We start from the raw sequence: 19,338 nt of genomic DNA, 5'->3' as shown, positions 1-19,338 counted from the left end.
ACATCATTACTTTCTGTCCATTACAACTTCCAGTTAAAAGACAAGGAAATCTGAGTTCCAATTCTGCTTCCCCTATTCAAAAGCTTTAAGGGTTTAACAAGTCATTCAGATGCTACAGGAAAATATTTTCTCATTGCAGGATGAGGAGTTAAATCAGGTATAGAAAAAATGCAACTAATTACAAGCAGAGGTCATATTACCTTATAGTTCTCTTTATAGTTTTTTAAGTGTTCCTTTGAGATCAAAACACTTAACTCTAAAGAGAAGATACTATTAGCCCCACTTTGTCCATAAACAGACCCTGCAAATGAATGAGGTTATATGCGACCTGGTGAGAGTCACACATCTGGCAAACCAGATGTAACTAGTAACTGATAAATTGAAGATCTTTTCAGGGGACCACAACATCTGTAAAGCACACAAAAATATGTGAAAGAAAAAGCTGTCTAAGGATATCAATTTAAAATTTTTTCTAGCCAGGTATACCTCTTAAATAGGTGCGGTGTACAGTACCATCTTCTTGTTGCCAGTCTGGGATACAGGGCGATTTATCTGATAATACACACCACTCAAGTACGTATTTGTTTACAGATTCATTTGGAGCAGTCCATTCTACCCAAAGCATATTATCTTTGGGAAATGCTTTAAGATCCGTTACAGGGCGAGTAGCTTTAAAACAAAGTTTGAATACCGATATGAGAAATGAACATTAAAAAATTTGAAATTTTGATATTTTACATTTCCATAACCAGTTTTTGTAGCACATATGAATATGTATTTCCATGAATAAAGGCACTTTATCATAATTTACATACACAATTTATTTTGAAACTAAAATTCCTTTCTCAAAATTCTTCAAATGTTTTCTATGTGTAAATGGCATTTTTTTTCCTCTTTGAAAGCAATGAGCAATATATTTAAGGCATACTCATGCATGGTTCCCAGAGCCTTAATATTTAAAAAACCAGGTAAGCAATCAGAAAAGGCTGAAATAAATTAAGCAGTTTACTCCCAAGTTTAAGTGAGCCACGTAATAATGGAACAAATTATTTGGTTGTTGACTTAGAATAATTACGTACTACGCCTCAGAATATCTTCTACATTAGGAACCACCTTTTCCCATCTGTAAGTCGACTCCATCTCACAGACACAAACCTTGAAAATTATAAGCAGGAATAGTTAAAACAGCTGCATCTGATTTGCCAACCAGATTTCTTGCTGTGAGAGTTGCTATGTAACGCTCATTTGTGATGTTTACTGTCCATTTTGTGTCATTAACTGTGTAATTCTGTAAACGTGATTTCCATCTTGTGAGAGTCACTTCATAATCCAAAATTTTTCCATTGGCTTCAAAAGGAGGCAATGTCTATAATAAAATAGTTTATTTTAAAAATGTATTTAATAAAAGTTAATCAGTTTTCTCCATGTTCACAAATTCTGCTGTTATGTCAAACCTCTAAATGTTTAACTGAAAGGTACTTGCAACCTCATTTACTACCTTAAGTAAAACTACTACATAGTAAATGAAGAGTAAACCCATTGACTTTGACTAGGAGGGAAAGCACCATTTCATTAGCTTTTAGTTCTGTATAGTACCTGCACTGTGGCTATCTGACCCTAAATTATATTTTATGCCTGAGTATTTTTTTTTTTTTTTTTAGTATGATACACTTGCAGACTTATGGAGTTGACAATAATTTTGTATTTCCTATTATTGGCATACATTTTGATCACTCAAAACCTTTAGTAATTATTTCTATGAGGCACTCAGGGAAATTCAATGACAGATAAGATCCTTCTCATAGAACTTTTCATAGAACTGTGATGAAGTATTTATGAGATAAAACCTGCTCTTTATGGCCCTTTTATGTAGTATATACAAAGCTTTGTGTTTCTATTTATCAAATGTTTTCCTGATACTAAGATGAATAAAAATTTAAGTTAAAAAACTACACTCACAATGCCATATAAAATATATCTATGTAAGTGATAAAAGAACATAAACATGCAATTTTTTACCTTCCATATGAGTTGTACAGATCTATAACCATGAGTATGGGATGGCTCTATCTTATACCAGAAACTTGGTGCCTTGGATGGTCCTAAAGAAATGACATAAACTTTTTAAAATAAAATTTTTTAACAATAAAATATAATCTTGGAAATTATTCTCTTCCTTTGTTCTTAATATTCTTGCCCTTCAGTCACTGTTAAACTCTCATTTTCCCCACCCCAGCATGCTATGCCTGGGTCTTCCTTTAGTCAGGATGATAGATAGCTTGGTAATTTAGATTATATCGGGATACTTTTCTAATCTTTAAATTGTAAAGCTACAAACATATCCTAAAGGTATAACCAAAGATGGATCATCATTTCTTACTGCTAAAAATCAAACTGAAAAATTTTATTTAAATATATACTTAAAACTCCTAAATGTATATATGTAAGAATATAAAACAAAATAAATGGGAGTAAATGTGGGCTAAGTTTATTACCTTATGTTAGGATGACTGTTGATAGGATATAATAAAAATGAATTCACAGTGCTATTGTCATAATCACCAACAATGTGAAAAATGAAAATCCACTTTATAAAACCAAGTATCAAATGCTATTAGGTTTTAAAAATTCCTATAGAATCAGCTGATTTTTCAAAATTTCTGTAAGTGCAATTATAAGATATGGTTCAATAGAATAAAAAAGGATCTGAATAAAATCTAAGCAGTGATATGATGATTATAAAGAGGTAATTATAGAGGTCAAAAGAGAGAAGAGAGGCAAGCCTGGGGACAAGGTGCCAGTGCAGGGGGTTCAAACAGATACACATACATGAGTATACAAAATGAAGACCAAGAAACTATAAGGAAAATGTTACAGGCCAGAAAGACTTCCTAACATAAGAAGAACCTAGAGGAATCATTCATTGATGATTAAGTTGAAGAAATGCTTAATCTAATGGTTCATAATTTTCCAGGTATCTTTTTGACAAAGGCTATGTACCATCTCCCCAGAAAATGCACACAGGCACTAACCATAGTATTTTGCCCACACTTAAAGAGTAGTTCAGGAACCACCCTCCTCTCGCCTCCCTTCCGCAACTGACCCACCAGCTTTCAAGGCCCCAAGGATCCCAGTTTAAGAATTCCTGGCCAAGACAAAGAAATCCAGTTGAAGACCCCCAAATCAGCAATAGCAGTATTGCTTTCTTTCATGTCATTTATGAAAGTAAGAGAAAATTCTTAGTGGAGAAAGGTAGTTTACTTTTCTGCCTCTCTCATTTCACTATCCAAACCTCTAGTGGAGCTGAAAGTGAAGGGACAGAGGTGGTACAGGAGGTTTTAAAGCCATTGACACCTGAAGGGTGAAACTATGGAAGAAAACTGTTCAAAAATAAAATCTGGAGGCTACAGGACTATTTCCTGACTGCTACAAAAGAAATTACTGACATTAACTGCTATGGGCAGGGATCTTACCTTGGACCCCATATACCCTTTTATGACTTTTTGATTCTGTACTATATGCCCTATATGATCGTGGGGGGAAAAAAAGGAAAATGAAAATAAACCAAAACTCCAGGATTCTTTTCCAGGGCTTTATTAAGTGCTGGCAGAAACAAACAAATAATAGTACAAACATATTTCTGACAGTGAGGGACTATGGTATATTTTGTTAGTATCATTTTAATGAGTCAGGATATGATTTTCTATTCAGGGATATCTCTGAACCACTGTCCTTTAATAAAATGTTCTGGACTTAACTATTAGGTCAGTGGTTTTCTCATGGTCATTCCATGGTAATTTTATTAGGAATCAAATAGATTTATACCATCAATAATGCACACTTTATATCCTGATGTCCTCAAAGAGAATAAAAGTGTAAAATACAAGTTTGAATAAAATGGTCACAAAATAAGAAGCAACGAGGTATTATTAAAACCAGACACAATTCATAGCCATTAATTCCAAAACCTTCCTCATATATCTTAATTACTCACTATCTTCATATGTAATACCGCTTGCTTCTTCACTCCAGTCACTCCAGAATCCTTTACCATCTTCCTTCATACAACGAATCCTAAACACATATTCTGTAAAAGGTTTAAGGTCCTGGACAGTGAATGAAGATCGGGTGGATGCTGTATCTTCAGGAGGAATCTGAAATCAAAGCAGATCAACCAATAAAAAACCCAATGGTATTTATTGTAACTGTCCTAAATTCTCAAAGATTTTAGAAACTGATTTAATGAAACAAGACTAATAAATTAAACTCAAGCTCTGGAGAGATATAAATGCAAATCAAAAAGCAGTCTAAATTAATGAAGTAAATAGATTTGGGAAGTATGGAAAACATCTATTATTAATCCTTCATTTATTTATTTTTTTTCTTCCATGGGGCCTGTAACACTTAGGGTCTCAGCAGGAAAAAGATGGTATACTCCAAGTAGAATTTAATTCAAGAAGGGTTTACACAAAAGGAAGTATGGGCAGAGTGTAGGGAAACCTCTTTAGATAGTGGTCATTACTCAGGGGCTTGTAGCTGTTATTACTCCTAGGCCAAAAGGGATGAGGGGAGGTACCAGAAACTGGGAGAAGAGGGTCAGATGGGGTTAATTTGAGAGGTGCAGTGATCTTAGGCTGAGAGACATGGGCAGCTCCAGGGAGGAAGGAGGGAAAATAAATATGCTGATCTCACTTGTCTCTTTTGCCAGACCCCCTGCTCCCATTAACCACATTCACTAGGAAACCAGAGAGAATGTGAACCCACAGATGAAATCCATACAGGCCAGCATTCCAAGACAAAGAGTAGAGTAGAGCAGAGCAGAGTGCAGCTCTGGATAGGAAAAAGGAAGATATCCAACTCAATCAAGAAAAACAAAAGGTATCATTGTATATAAACTTGGTTTTCAGGAAAACAGAGAATATAAATAACTGATCCTTCTACTCTGAGATTTTAATACTGAATACAAAGTAGGTGTCAATTTTTTTTGTTATCAATGAATTAAGAGTCTATGATATCAAAAAACTATTTTGAAGTTCAGGTATGTATCGTCTCTGTACAAGATGAAGCATTAATCCATTTTCATTTGTTGCTTTTTCTAACTTTATTTTGAGCAGCCCTTCAGATAAGTGGAATGGAGAGTATTAAGATCATGGGCTCAAATCCCTTATGAGCTCATTACTGCAACAAGAGAAAGCAAAAGCATAGTGTTTGTGACAAATGAAGTTATAACGAAGAATACTTTGTGGAGCACAAAGCTATGGTGATTGTCTTTTTAAAAGTTCCAAGTACTTCTTTTGGTGACAGCATCATCTCTGGGTACACTGTTCTGTTCCTTTTCAGTCTTGTAAGTTCCCCAACAACTCCTTCCTCTACTAAGAAGTTGACATGATTTCTTAAAAGGGCTAGATACTAAATATTTTAGGCTGTGGGCCGGATAGTCTCTGTTGCAACTACTCAACTTGTCCACTGCAACACAAAATAGCCAAAGACAATAAAAAAAAAAAAAAAACAAAAACGAGTGTGGCTGTGTTCCAATATAACTTTATTTATACAGACAGATGGCAGGCTGAAATTGGCCTGCAGATTTAGTTTGCCAACTCCTGCTCTACCTTAGCCAAATAATCTCTTCATATACTCCCCACTTAATTTGCTTATTTTTTGTGTTCCTTTCACCTCCCATCAAAAATACTATTCCTTATCACCTGGTATCACTTCCATACTTCACTTAAAAGCTACCGCACTCAGCAAAACTGTATTTTCTATCTGAATGTCTTCCTGTTTGCCCTTGCATGAAATACAGATCAAGAAGATGAGTCAAGCAAAATATTTCATATAACCACAACCTTAGGATATTGAGACTTTTAGGTTCAAGACTAAGGGTTGTAAGACTATTAGCATAAACAGTAACTTGCAATTTACCTGGCTCCAAATTGAGGCATCTCTGGTCCTATATTGAATGTTGTATTTCAGTCTTATAAAACCCTGAATACTTGAGTTGATCCATGTCAATTTTAAGATACTGGACAGTTCCTCTGAGTTGCTTACGGATAAATTATGTGGCGGATTGGGTTTCACTGAAGAATAAAATAAATCCAAATGTTTATCATGGTTTATTTTTACAACTTCTTACACAAACTCAAACATACTACTTATATTTTATTTCACAATATTTATTTATTCTTACCAAATGAACTAATTTTTTTGAAAACAATGTGATGTCATACTATTATAATGGAGAGGAAAGGTTTCTAAAGAAATTTTAGTTTTCTTTGTCAAGTTATTATATGCTTGTTAATCTTTTTAGGTTATCAAAATATTTATGATATATGTAAAGAAAAAGACAATAAAAAAACGTGTACTATAATTGCTATGTTGTAAAATGTTTGATAATTGCATAAATACTAGCAGATAACACTCAAAGTGCAAACCACTGTAGTATAGTTGGATTATTAAGATTTTTCCAGATTATTTTTAAAGTTGTTAAAATAAATTTGTAAAAATCACTAAAATAATAAGTGCTTATTTCTATATTAATTAAAATCTAAAAACTAAATTAATAAGTCACTGCATATATCCTAATAAATTCTCAAATTCAGGTTTATAACTACCTTTATCTACAGGATCAAAATTTATATGATCTGATGTAACCTTCCCAAGGGCATTCTCTGCTTCTACCCAGACTTCAATGTTGACAAAATACACAGGAGAATAATCAACAGTACATGAGGTGGGAGTGTCACGTTTTGTTTTACAATCAGCAAACTTCTCTGTTGCCCTAAATACAAAAATGGAAGAACTGGTCATTAAAAACAGATTTTAAAAAATTAAGAGTGAAAAAGGTTACTTGATGAGACCCAGACTGTTACAGCTTAAAATAAAATTTCTTAAAAACTATCATGCTTTCCTTTAAAACTGAGTTTGATCTATATCTTAAAACATATTATTTTCAAATTTTTACTCCAAGAACATTACATTTAGAATACTATACTCTATCCCCAATGACCCTTCTCCAAAAATAATTTCCTGTGATCTTCTTTCCATTCCTGAAACAGAATCCTTACTGTACCTGCAATGTCCTTCTTTAAGCACAGTATGATTTTTCTAAGCACAGTATGTTAGGAGGTGACAGGAGGACAGGGATAAGTATTTCTGTCAACCCCAGAAAATCCCCTTAGCCTTTTTCCAGTCAAACCCAGGCAAACACTTTCTGATTTCTATCACCAAAAAAGTTTCAAGTGATAATACTATTTACTCACTTATATTTAAATTACGCATCAATTAAAAAGACATATACACACACATACACACATTTTTTTTAAAATAAAAGGGTAAGTCAAAACCACAACAAAGCAGGTAACTTTTATGAATTACTATGATGTATACCTGAAACAAACAGGATACTGTATATCAATTATATCTCACTTTAAAAATTCCTAAAACTCAAAAGCAAAATGAAACATATGAACTCTTGTATTGAGTTGGTGCTGTAACACACAGAAAACTATTTTAAGTGTCTTTTTTTGTTTAAAGATTTTATTCATTTACTTGACAGAGAGAGAAAGAGCAGAATCAGGGGGAACGGGAGAGGGAGAAGCAGACTCCTTGCTGGGCAGGGAGCCTGATTCAGATTCGGAGCCCGGGATCATGAACTGAGCCGAAGGCAGACGATGAACTGACTGCGCCTGGCGCAGGCGCCCCTTTAAGTAGCTTTAAAATTTAAGTAGCTTTAAAACAGTAATTTAACTGTATCCTTAGTGGAAGAAAAACAATCTTTAAAATTCTTTTTAGTATTCACATTGTTGGTACTGATACTGGCACTGCTATTCTGCAGCGGCTATGCTTACTGAGATAAAGCAAATGAGTTATTATATTGGTGCTGCTGGAGACCAAGGTTTTCAGCACAGAAGAAAGATGTAGATGTTAGATGGATGAAATTAAGTAAAAACAGGTAGTCCGGATTTTAAACTGGAAATATCAGTATTAGCGCATGATGTATTTTACCCTAAAAACGTTTCCTAACTGTTTCTGCTGTAAAAGCCTAGAAATAACAAGCTCCCCTAGCACCCAGACTGTAGTCTCTAAACAGTAGTTCCTACTAAATGGAACCACGGCTACATGGGAAATGGGTGATTCTAGGTCTGGGGCGGGACATATATACTAAGGTGAATCTGGAAAATCATGTCATACCAGAAAGGAAGAAAGCTGTCCAAGACTAATGAGTGAAGTCAAAAGGAAGAGCCAACCTGAGTAGTTCCTACTAACCAAGGATGGGACAACATAAGTATAAAGAAAAACAACGGTAATGGACTGAAACACATCAAATATATTTCAATATGAATTCATAATGAAGGGAAAAAACCCCTCATCCTTCGGAGGATGCTAGGGAACTAACTCTTTATAAAATTGGTTAGAAAGTGAAAACATTAATACCATTTTGCTTCTCTATATGAACTGTCCCTCAGGGTAACCAACAGTTGAAAGTTTTAAGTATATCAGGTTTTAAAAAAAAGACAGAATACCATTATTTTGTACCTCAGGTACAAATAATGATCGCTGATGGCTCAAACCTTTAAATGAAAAACTAATGGGATGCAACATGGTTAAATCCCCAAAACATTCTGCTGAGTCATAACCTTTCACAGAAGAGTACATACTGTATCATTACGTTTACATGACATTCAGAACAAGCAAAAATTTATAGTGAAGAAAATCATTTCAGTAGTTGCCTTGTGGGATGGGGTGAGATACGGTGGTGGATAGGACTGACCGGGCAGCAGCAGAAGTGAACTTTCTGGGGGTATGAGTAATGTTCTATATCTTGATAAGGGTCTGAGTTACATAACTGTACTAGTCAAAAGTCACTGACTGATACACTTAAGGTATCTAAGTATATTTAAAGATGCACATAAATTCTACTAAAACCCAAACATGTATATGTAAATGTCTGATTACATCTAATTAATAATGTAAACACCGAGGTGTTTAAGGGTGAAGTATACTAATGCCTGCAAGTCACTCTGAAATACATAAATAAAAAGATGGACAGGTGGAGAGAAGGATGCATAGATAAACATATATGTGATGAAGCAAACACAGTAAAATGTTAACTGTAGGATCTAGGTGATGGGTCTGTATAAGCATTCACTGCAAAGTTCCTTCAGCTTTTATTTGATAAGAACTGCTGGTAAGAACTATTTTAGATCAATTTGTACTAGTGTATGCAGAGTGTGTCAGTCATGTCAAAGCCAAGTCCAATAAACAAAACCTATCTTTGAAAAAAAAAAAGGAAATTTTATAACAAATGTATCAGGCTGACAGCACCTGAAACCATCTCTCAATCTTAGTATCAGAAAAACAAAAGCTCTCAACCAAAAGATCTGTTAGATCTAATGGATGAATTCAGTAAAGTTGCACAATACAAAATTAAAATACAAAAATCAGTAGTGCTTCTATACACTTACAATGAATTTTCTGAAAAGAAAGAAATCTATCCCACTTACAACAGCATCAAGAACTATAAAACAAGAATAAATTTAACTAGGAAGGTAAAAGACCTCTACCCTCAAAACTACAAGACACTGATGAAAGAACTCAAAGACACAATAAATGAGCTCACGAATTCAAAGAATGAATACCGTTAAAACATCACAAGCCACCTATAGATTCAATGCAATCCTTATCAAGCTTCCAATCGCAATTTTTTACAAAAGTAGAGAACAACACTCCTAAAATTTATGTGGAAACACAAAGGACTGAATAGTCAAAAATATCCTGAGAAAAAAAGAATAAAGCTGGAAACATCACACTTCCTGATTTCAAGCTATACTATGAAGTTTAAGTCATCAAAACAGCATGGTTCTAGCATATAAACAAACATACCAGTGGAAGAGAACTGAAAGCCTGAAAATAACCCAAGCACAATTCAACTAATTATGCCAACTAATATTTGACAAGGGAGCCAGGGGAATTCCTGATGGAATAGTGCTGGGATAATTGGATATTCACCTACAAAAGAATAAAATTATCCCCTATCTTATACCTTTCACAAAAATGAACTCAAAATAGATTAAAGACTTAAATGTAGGACTTCAAACCATGAAACTCCGAGAAGAAAATACAGGACTAAAGCTCTGTGACATGGGTCATAGTACTGATTTTTTGGATATGACACTCAAAGCACAAGCAAAAATAAAAAAGAGACAAGTAGAACTACATGAAACTAAAGATGTGGGGCACCTGCCCAGCTCAATCAGTTGAGCATCTGTCTGCCTTTGGCTCAGGTCATGATCCCAGAGTCCTGGGATCGAGCCCCATGTTGGGGTCTCCCTTTGCTACTCCCCCTACTTGTGCTCTCTTGCTCTGTCAAATAAAAAAAATTTAAAAATAAAAATCTGCATAGAAACCATTAACAAAGTGAAAAGACAACCTACAGAATAGGAAAAAATATTTGGAAGCCATAGATCTGATAAGGGGTTAACATTCATAATATATAAAGAACTCCTACAACTCAACAGCAAAAAAACAACCCAAATAAAAAAATGGTAGAAGACCTGAACAGACATTTCTCCAAAGAAGATATATGAAAGGCAATCGGTACATGAAAAGACACTCAGCATCACCTGTCATGTGAAGAATGTTAATTAAAACCATAATGAGATACCGCCTCATGCCTGTGAGAATGGCCATCATCAAAAAGATAACAAATGTTTGTTTGCATGTGGAGAAAAGGGAACCCTTATGCACTGTTGGTGAAACTGTAAAGGGCTACAGCCACTATGAAAAAGATGGAAGATCCTAAAAAAATTAAATTACCGTATGATCCAGGAATTCCACTTCTGGGAATACATCCAAATGAAATCAAAAACACTATCTCAAAAAGGTACCTGCATCTCCTTGTTCACAGCAACATTATTTACAACAGCCAAGACATGGAAACAGGTAAGTGTCCATTAATGGATGAATGGATAAAGAAGTTGTGGTATACACATGCAATGGACTATTATTCAGCCATAAAAAAATGCAGAAATCCTACATTTGCAAGAACATAGGTATACCTTGAAGGCATTATGCTACGTGAAATAAGAGAGATAAAGACAAATACTTATGATTTCACTTATCTGTGGAATCTAAAAGAAACAAACAAAAAGACCAAACTCACAAAAAAAAAAAAAAAGAGATCAGACTTGTGGTTACCAGAGGCAGAGGGTGGGGAGAGGGGAAATTGGAGGAAGGTGGTCAAAAGGTACAAACTTCTAGTTATAAAATACTAAGAACTAGGGATGTAATGTACAACATGACTATAGCCAACATTATTGTATGATACACAGGAAAGATGTGGAGAGAGTAAATCCTATGAATTAAGGAGAAAATTTTTTTCCTTCTTTTTTGTTTTATCTATACAAAAAGAAGGATGTTAGATAAACCAATGGTGGAAATCACTTCACAATTTAGGTAAATCAAACCACTACGCTATATGCCTTAAACTTATACAGTAATGTGTATCAATGATTTCACAATAAAACTGGAAAAGATAAAAATGACAGAAATAGTAGACATAAATTGTCTAATTGCTTATTACTCCACTTTACATTAAGATAAAATATGGTGTGCACCTAAAAAAAAAAGAAAGAAAGAAAAGAAGAAAAAGGGAAGAAAAAGAATCAAACACTGTGGTGGATCCTGATTGGAAGTATATATCACCCCTACAAATTACTTTTGAAAAAAAAAAAGATCAAACCCAAATCTAATCAAGTGTCTAGATCTAACAGCAATTTCTAGGGGAAAAAAAAAAGGGACACGTGTTAACTGTTACTTTAACAACTGAATTGCAAAGAAAAAGATGAGAAAACCAGGCAGAATCTATGGTAAAACAAAAACATATCCATTTGCAATGCATGGAGATTATTTAGATCGTGACTTGATGACTTGTAAAAATATATACAAATATTCATGGCACAGCATAGGAAATACAGTCAATGATATTTTAACAGTGTTATATGATGACAGAAGCTATGCTTGTGGTGAGCATTGCCTAAGATATGGAGAAGTTGAATCACTATGTTGTATGGCTGAAACTATTGTAACACTGTGTGTCAACTATACTCAAAAAAATTAAAAAATATGTATATACATATATTCATAAACACCTGAGGAAACATGAATACTAACTGAAAATGGGGTGACCTATTAAAGTTTCTTCAATGGTATTATAATGGTATGTAGTTATGTGTCTTAAAAAAGTATGCCTGGGGCGCCTGGGTGGCTCAGTTGGTTAGGCGACTGCCTTCGGCTCGGGTCATGGTCCCAGGGTCCTGGGATCGAGCCCCGCGTCGGGCTCCCTGCTCCGCGGGAAGCCTGCTTCTCCCTCTCCCACTCCTGCTTGTGTTCCCTCTCTCGCTGTGTCTCTCTCTGTCACATAAATAAATAAAATCTTTAAAAAAAAAAAAAAAAGTATGCCTATCTTTTAGAGATATGAACTAAAATATTTATGGATGAGATGATAATGACGTCTGAGATTTTCTTCAAGATAATTTGGGATGGCGTATATAGAAGACTGGTCATGAGCTGGATGACAAACACATGGGAGTTTATTATACTATTCTTTCCCCTTTTATATGTTTAGATGCTTTAAAATAAAAGCTTAAACAAAAATCTGCATTTAATATTTCCACTTGAAGAAGTAAAAACTCCAGCACAAATGACTAAATTCGTAAGTTCAACATACAAAAAACTTGAAAACAACTTGCCATTCAGATTTTAAAGTGAAGTTTGTTTCCAGGTATGTTTCCCTTCCAGGATCCCACTGACACATCATTTTCTTTCCTTCATTCACAATGCAACTCAAATTTTTAGGTTTTTCTGGAGGCACTAAAAGGGAAAAATGAGCCATTTTCAAAAAGCTTTATATCCACAAATAACATGCAGTTTATATGCTACCCAAGACATGTGCAATCTAAATTAGATGGGGGAAAAAAAAAAAAAACAAACATGAGCAAAATGTATGGACATAATGAAATTCGACTAGTGACTAAAAAAATCTTTTCTACTTAAACTCGTACTTTTTAGATTAATATACATTTTCTATAACTGTCACTAACTAGCATATTTCAAATTAATTTTCTACACAAAATCAACTTTCATTTATAACTGGGTAAGAATATTAACTGATTTCTCCATGAAGTGTATTTTAAAAAGTATTACTGCATGTTAGTAAAAGGCAAGTAAATGGAAACAAATGATTCACGTATTTCTCTTCCTATTGTTTTCTGAAACTCCGCTGGAGGAAAAGCATATACCAAAATTATGGTTTTGGGGATCCATCAATTTGACAATCCACTCTTGGATCATACTAAGTTTATTTACTCTGACACAGAAGGACTTTCTCCAGTATTTATTCACTTTCTTCAGATAGTTTGTTCTGTATGTACATCTTTTCAGCAATTAAAGGATACTGAAAGTTACTATGAATACACTGACAAAATTCAATTCAACACTGTTTTGCGGGTCTCATGTAAAAACAGTTTTCTAGAAAACTGAGAGATACTTGACTTTCAAGAAAGATATAAATCTTATGTTACTCTTCAAGTTTTTTGTATAGTAGTAATGCAAATGGAGTTCCACTTCAAAACTTTTTTTAAAAACAAGTACGTCCAAAAGTCAATGAGCCAAAAAATAACTGCATTTCATAAAGACCAACAGACATTACAAATGTAATTCAACAGTCATAACAAAGTTTAAAATAAGACAAAAACAAAACTTACAGCCTGAAATTATTCTGATTCCATAAACATTCTGATCAATCTGTCCAAATGTACGAATGTTGCAAGTGAGCTGAGTATTTAATAAAGATGTATCTGTAAACGTGACACTAGATGCTGTTCTGTTTATGATGGTATACTGTTCTTTAGGAACAGTAAGATGGTTTGTTTTCCAGAAAATATAACTAGCATTTACATGAAAATAATCCATACATTTTTCTTTTAGCACACAAACCGCAGTGAAATTAGAACCAAGTTGTACAACTGGAGATTCAGGTTTGATATAACCACATGGATCTAGAAGTTCACCTGAAAAGGAATAAGAGAAAATATAAAAATGGATTGAATTATTCTAATATAAAATGGTATTTCATATCAATGCAGTTCCTCAATCTTCACTAAAATCTCTCTTTAAGACAGGGAAAAAGAATTACGCAGTGAAAAATAATATGGTGAGAATTCAGTGCCTCAATTTGTAAAAAAATATACAAATTACAAGGCTGATGAAAAAAACCTATGCAAGCTTCAGCCCTTTTTATAATATTCTAACTTTGCTTTAGGAAACACAGACTGCCTGCAGCATGATTCACACTTACTCTACCACCTATTCTGTTCCTCTATTCAGACCCAGGGTCTAAATTAAACCCTCCAGCAAACAGGCAGTGGTAGGCTCCATCCCTCTCTAGTCCTCAATGGTGTTGGGGATGTGGATGGGGCCAGGGAAGATAGTATACATTGCTCATTTTATCAAAATTCAGACAACAAAGGAAATAGCAAGAGAGCAACAAAAAACATAAATAGAACAAGATGGTCAAATATTATTAGTTTTAACAATAAATGTATGGGATAAAATCCCGTATTAAAAACAAAAAAACAGCCTGTATAAACAGTAACTATACCACAGCTGTATGCTTTAACTATCACCTAACTCCATGCTGATGACAACTAAATCCCTATCTCCAGCTCTAACTTCCTACTGTTTTCAATAACTTGCGAGACCTATCCATCTGAGATACTTCCTAAGTACTTTAAGATGAACACATCTAAAGGGCACCAGGGTGGCCCAACTGGTTGAGCATCTGACTCTTGGTTTTGGCTCAGGTCATCATCTTATGGGTCCTAGGATCGAGCCCGATGTCAGGCTCTGTGCTCAGTGAATCCTCTTGAGATTCTCTCCCTCTGCCCTTCCCCCCAATCACCCACTCTTTCTCTCAAATAAATCTTAAAAAAAAAAAAAAAAAAGATGAACACATCTAAAACTTTATGCATCACAGTCCCTTTCAAACTTACTTATTTCTCTACTTCTGCTAACAGCACTATTTATGTCCAGTTATCTAGGCCAGATACCTTGTAGTCATCTTCAACACCTCTTCCAACTTCACAATATTGCACTGTGTCTTGTTGGCTCTGTATTCTTAATGTCTATCAACCTCTTTCTCACCAGCCCTTTTTGCCTGTTGAAGCTCAGGCCATTATACTGCAGTCTGACCTCCTTCCAGTTTATCCTTTATGTTGCTATCAGAGTTACTGTTCAAAATGATCAGGCTATTTCTGTATTTTAAATTATTTAATGGCTGCCTACACCATCAAGATAAAATCCTAATTACTTGGCTTGATTTGCTAGCCTCATTGCCCAGAAACATAAGGCAACTTTCCCTAGTGAATCCTTTTGCCAATGGGTTCTTGGGTGGCAACCCATCCTAACTGAAGTTCAGTTTTTTTTCACTTGGAAAATGAAGTTAATAAAAGCTATCTTTTTTTTTTTTTTTTTAAGATTTTATTTATTTATTTGACAGAGAGAGAGGAAGTACAAGCAGGGGGAATGGCAGGCAGAGGGAGAAGCAGACTCCCTGCTGGACAGGGAACCTGATGTGGGACTCAATCCCAGGACCCTGAGATCATGAACTGAGCTGAAGGCAGACACTTAACCAACTGAGCCACCCAGGCACCCATAATAAAAGCTATCTTGAAGAGTTTTTGAGATTAAAAATTACTTATATAAAGCACCTATTATAATGCCTGGTATTCAGTAGTCCACCAATAACAAATGGTAGCCTATCATAATTATTATTACTCTCCAAAGACAATCAAGTCACACTGATAGGGTCTGGAAGACAAAGTCAGCAGGAAGAATTAAAAACAGTTTTTTGCAGTCAAAACTATACTCCCAAATGGAATCCTGGAACCTCTCATAAAATCTAATGCCCAGAGTAGGAATGTGTATTTCTTTGTTTCAAAACTTACAAGGTGGGCTCTTTATATGACCCTGCTATTATTTATACATATCTACAGTAAATCCCAGTGCACATATTACTCTACACTTCCAAATGTATGGAACTTCATCTTGTGGGATACTAGTAAGTTATCCTGTGATACTGGGCCAGTCCTTACAACTCCCTAGACCTCACTTTATTTCCTTGGTAAAATTGCTCCTGTTCTACTTACTTTCTCTAAAGTAATAAGGAACAGTAAATATGAAATATATTTTAGAGTACTAAAGAACGTAAGATATAACTACAGACTCAGTATTAATAGTTTTTAATCACACAGAGTAAGAGAGATACTAGAAATGAGATGTTCCAAAGTGAAACGTAGGCTCATTAAAATCATCCTATGCCAAATTAATCCCATTTTTACAGGACTACCAAGCTAATTGAGATTAAATTATAGAAAGAGAGCATTTTAATTTTTTTTTTTTTAAAGATTTTATTTATTTATTTGAGAGAGAAAGACTGAGAGAGAGAGAGCATGAGAGGGGGGAGGGTCGGGAGGGTCAAAGGGAGAAACAGACTCCCTGCCGAGCAGGGAGCTTGATGCGGGACTCCATCCAGGGACTCCAGGAACATGACCTGAGCCGAAGGCAGTCGCTTAACCGAGTGAGCCACCCAGGCGCCCCAGAGAGCATTTTAATTTTAAAAAGGTATCTGATAAACTTAGTTGGGACCATGTAGACAAGATGAAGAAATATGCGTTAGAATATACAATAACAGATAACAGCTTAACATTACAAAACTGCTGATATCCGGCTGTTCTTGATCTACAAAAACAGAAATTTCATAGGTTCAAAAAAGAGATTCTTAATTGGTTGATTACTCGGGGCGCCTAGGTGGCTCAGTCGTTAAGCGTCTGCCTTTGGCTCAGGTCAGATCCCAGGGTCCTGGGATCGAGCCCCGCATCAGGCTCCCTGCTCTACGGGAAGCCTGCTTCTCCCTCTCCCCCTCCCCCTGCTTGTGTTCCCTCTCTCGCTGTGTCTCTGTCAAATGAATAAATAAAATCTTTAAAAAAAAAATTGGTTGATTACTCATATAAAAAAATACTACAAAAAAAAGTCAGCAAGAGAGAGGTCTAAGAGTATGCTGAAGTACCTGCTTTCAATCCTTGCAGCAGATTGTATTTTCCAAACATGGTCACACCTATATATTTATCCTATCCCACATGCTTTTCTTACAATGTGACTGATACTCCTTCCACAAAGAAATGGGATCAATATTCCCCTCCTGCCCTCAGATGTGTGTGGGTGCTTATGTCTGCCCCAGCCAACGGAGTGTGCTATGTGACTATCTAGACTGTTACAACAATACAACTTTCAACTAGTGTTCTTTTTCTCTTGGGACATTTGTCCTTGGAACCCAGTCACATGTTGCAGGGAAGCCAAGGCGACATGGGGAGACCACATGTGGTGTTCTGGCCAACAAGCCTAGCAAAGCCCTCAGCCTACAGCCAGCATCAACACCAGACATATAAGTGAATGTGCCTTCAGATGATTCTAATCCCCAATCTTTGAATACTCCAGGTAACGCCCCAGACATCACAGTGCAAAGATGAAATAGTCCAGCTATGCCCAACTTTATTCCTGACACACACACAAACCGTAAGAAATACTTATTGTCATTTCAAGCCATGAAGTTTTAGAGTAAATTGTGAGGCAGCAATAACATACTTCTGTTATTTTGAACATTTTTTTCAATAATTTGGCAGAAAACAGACACACACAAACACATACCAAATTAGCAAAGGACAAGATTATGAAGGATTGCCAACACTTTGGATGTTAGTATTAGAATTAAAATTATTTTAAAAGATTAGACCAAAAGGCCAAAACTAATATAATGAAATTTGCCAGAGAAGAAAATATCGCTCATTTAGGCTGAGATTAAATAAATATAGGGTAAGGCAGAAGTGGATTAAAAGTAATTCATGTGAAAACCTAAGAATTTTCACTGACCAGTAGCTTAACAAGAAACTATGGTCTATCTTAGCTGGCAAAACACTATGCTGAGTAAGAAAGATGTTCAGATCAAAGTAAGTAATAAAATGACTATACTTAGACCACGTCCAGTTCTGGTACATTAATTTTTTTTCTTAAATGCATTTTTATTAGAACCTCAATAATAATTCTATAATTACTATCCTTTTTATAATGTTTACTGTGGGCCAGGCATTGTCCAGATGCCTTGTGTATAGTAACTCATTTAATCCTCACAGTACCCCTAGGAGACAGGAATCATTGTTATCTCCATCTTATAGATCAAGAAACTGATACAGATCAAGCGACTGGCCTAAGTCCTAGAGCTGGTAAGTGCGAGAGGTGTGATGGTCTAGTATTTCAAATGTGCTATGGGCAACCAAGAGAAGAATCAGGAGGGTAATCAGCATGTACAGGGTTAGAAGCCAAGTCCTATAAAGAATAATTAGGACAACTGGGTAAGTTTAGTTTGGGCAAGAGAGGCCTTAGAGACACATGAAAGCAGTCCTTCAATATTTTCCAAGAGTTGAACAGTGGGAAGAGAAAGTGGGATTACTCTAGAACTAGGGATAATGGGAAAAAGTAACAAGAAGGAAAATTTGGGCTCAAGAATAAGGGAAGATTTTCTCAACAACAGCAATTTCCAAAATAAGTCTTATGTCACTTGAAGTGTTCAAAAAGAAGTCGCATTCCTAGATTTAGAAAGAGGATGATTTACAGCAGTGCTTCTCAATCTGTGGTGAAAGATCAGTTTGGTTTTTTACCCCCAATCTTTCACAGACTTACACTTTTGCTCTATACCATGTTTAATGAGATAAGTCCAGTGATCACATGCTTGGATGTCACGGCTATGTCAAACTGTTAAGAGTTTTTAAACATATATTCTTAATTTCTGTACTTCTCTCATTGTGAATTAATAACAACCAATTCTCAGACAGGCATCAGGCTGTGGACCAGTTTGAGCAGTACTGCTCCAGACCTCTTTATTCTGGTATCACGATCACACTGCTGTTCAGTGACACCTTTGGCTATTAAAAAGTGAAGTGCTAAAAGTTAACAGATTTTCTCCTATGTATTAAAAAAATGCCCAAAAACCCAACAACATATTTTTCCCCCCTCCCACCTTAAAATTATTGTTAGTATACCTAAACAGCATTTAGGATTACTGGGTGACTGTTTCTACTCAAACTATAATTTATCAGGAGTATTTTTACATTTCAAAATCATTTTTAGGTTAGGACAGCATTATTCTCTCAATAATGAGCCTAGAAAAAATAAAAACATTAACATAATTATGAAGCACAAGCTTAATTATATAATTATACAAAAATATAT

The 19,338-nt window shown here is 35.1% G+C and overlaps 1 protein-coding gene and 1 long non-coding RNA gene across 8 annotated transcripts in view; both read right to left on the bottom strand.

Annotated features, from left to right (window-relative positions):
* IL6ST (interleukin 6 cytokine family signal transducer) overlaps positions 1–19,338 on the bottom strand; it is a 53,572-nt gene that overhangs the window by 14,852 nt on the left and 19,382 nt on the right. For all 7 annotated transcript variants that reach the window (XM_081826852.1, XM_081826850.1, XM_081826851.1 and 4 more), the window contains 8 exons: positions 13,761–14,066; positions 12,747–12,867; positions 6,609–6,775; positions 5,920–6,074; positions 3,995–4,154; positions 2,020–2,102; positions 1,156–1,366; positions 487–669 (listed from right to left, as the gene is read on the bottom strand). In XM_081826852.1, the coding sequence (XP_081682978.1) occupies positions 487–669; positions 1,156–1,366; positions 2,020–2,102; positions 3,995–4,154; positions 5,920–6,074; positions 6,609–6,775; positions 12,747–12,867; positions 13,761–14,066 (1,386 nt within the window). The remainder of the gene's footprint in view (positions 1–486; positions 670–1,155; positions 1,367–2,019; positions 2,103–3,994; positions 4,155–5,919; positions 6,075–6,608; positions 6,776–12,746; positions 12,868–13,760; positions 14,067–19,338) is intronic.
* On the bottom strand, positions 8,537–12,740 carry LOC145722717 (uncharacterized). The gene is made up of 2 exons (XR_014147191.1): positions 12,457–12,740; positions 8,537–12,245 (listed from the first exon to the last, which is right to left on the bottom strand). It is a non-coding gene; the product is annotated as an uncharacterized LOC145722717 (long non-coding RNA).

The sequence above is a fragment of the Leptonychotes weddellii genome, chromosome 7 (genome assembly GCF_054177405.1).
Source record: "Leptonychotes weddellii isolate Sample4059 chromosome 7, ASM5417740v2, whole genome shotgun sequence".
In the NCBI taxonomy this organism is placed as follows: domain Eukaryota; kingdom Metazoa; phylum Chordata; class Mammalia; order Carnivora; family Phocidae; genus Leptonychotes; species Leptonychotes weddellii.
The sequence above is the reverse complement of the archived record's forward strand: the minus strand, read 5'-3'. Positions and strand labels throughout refer to the sequence as shown.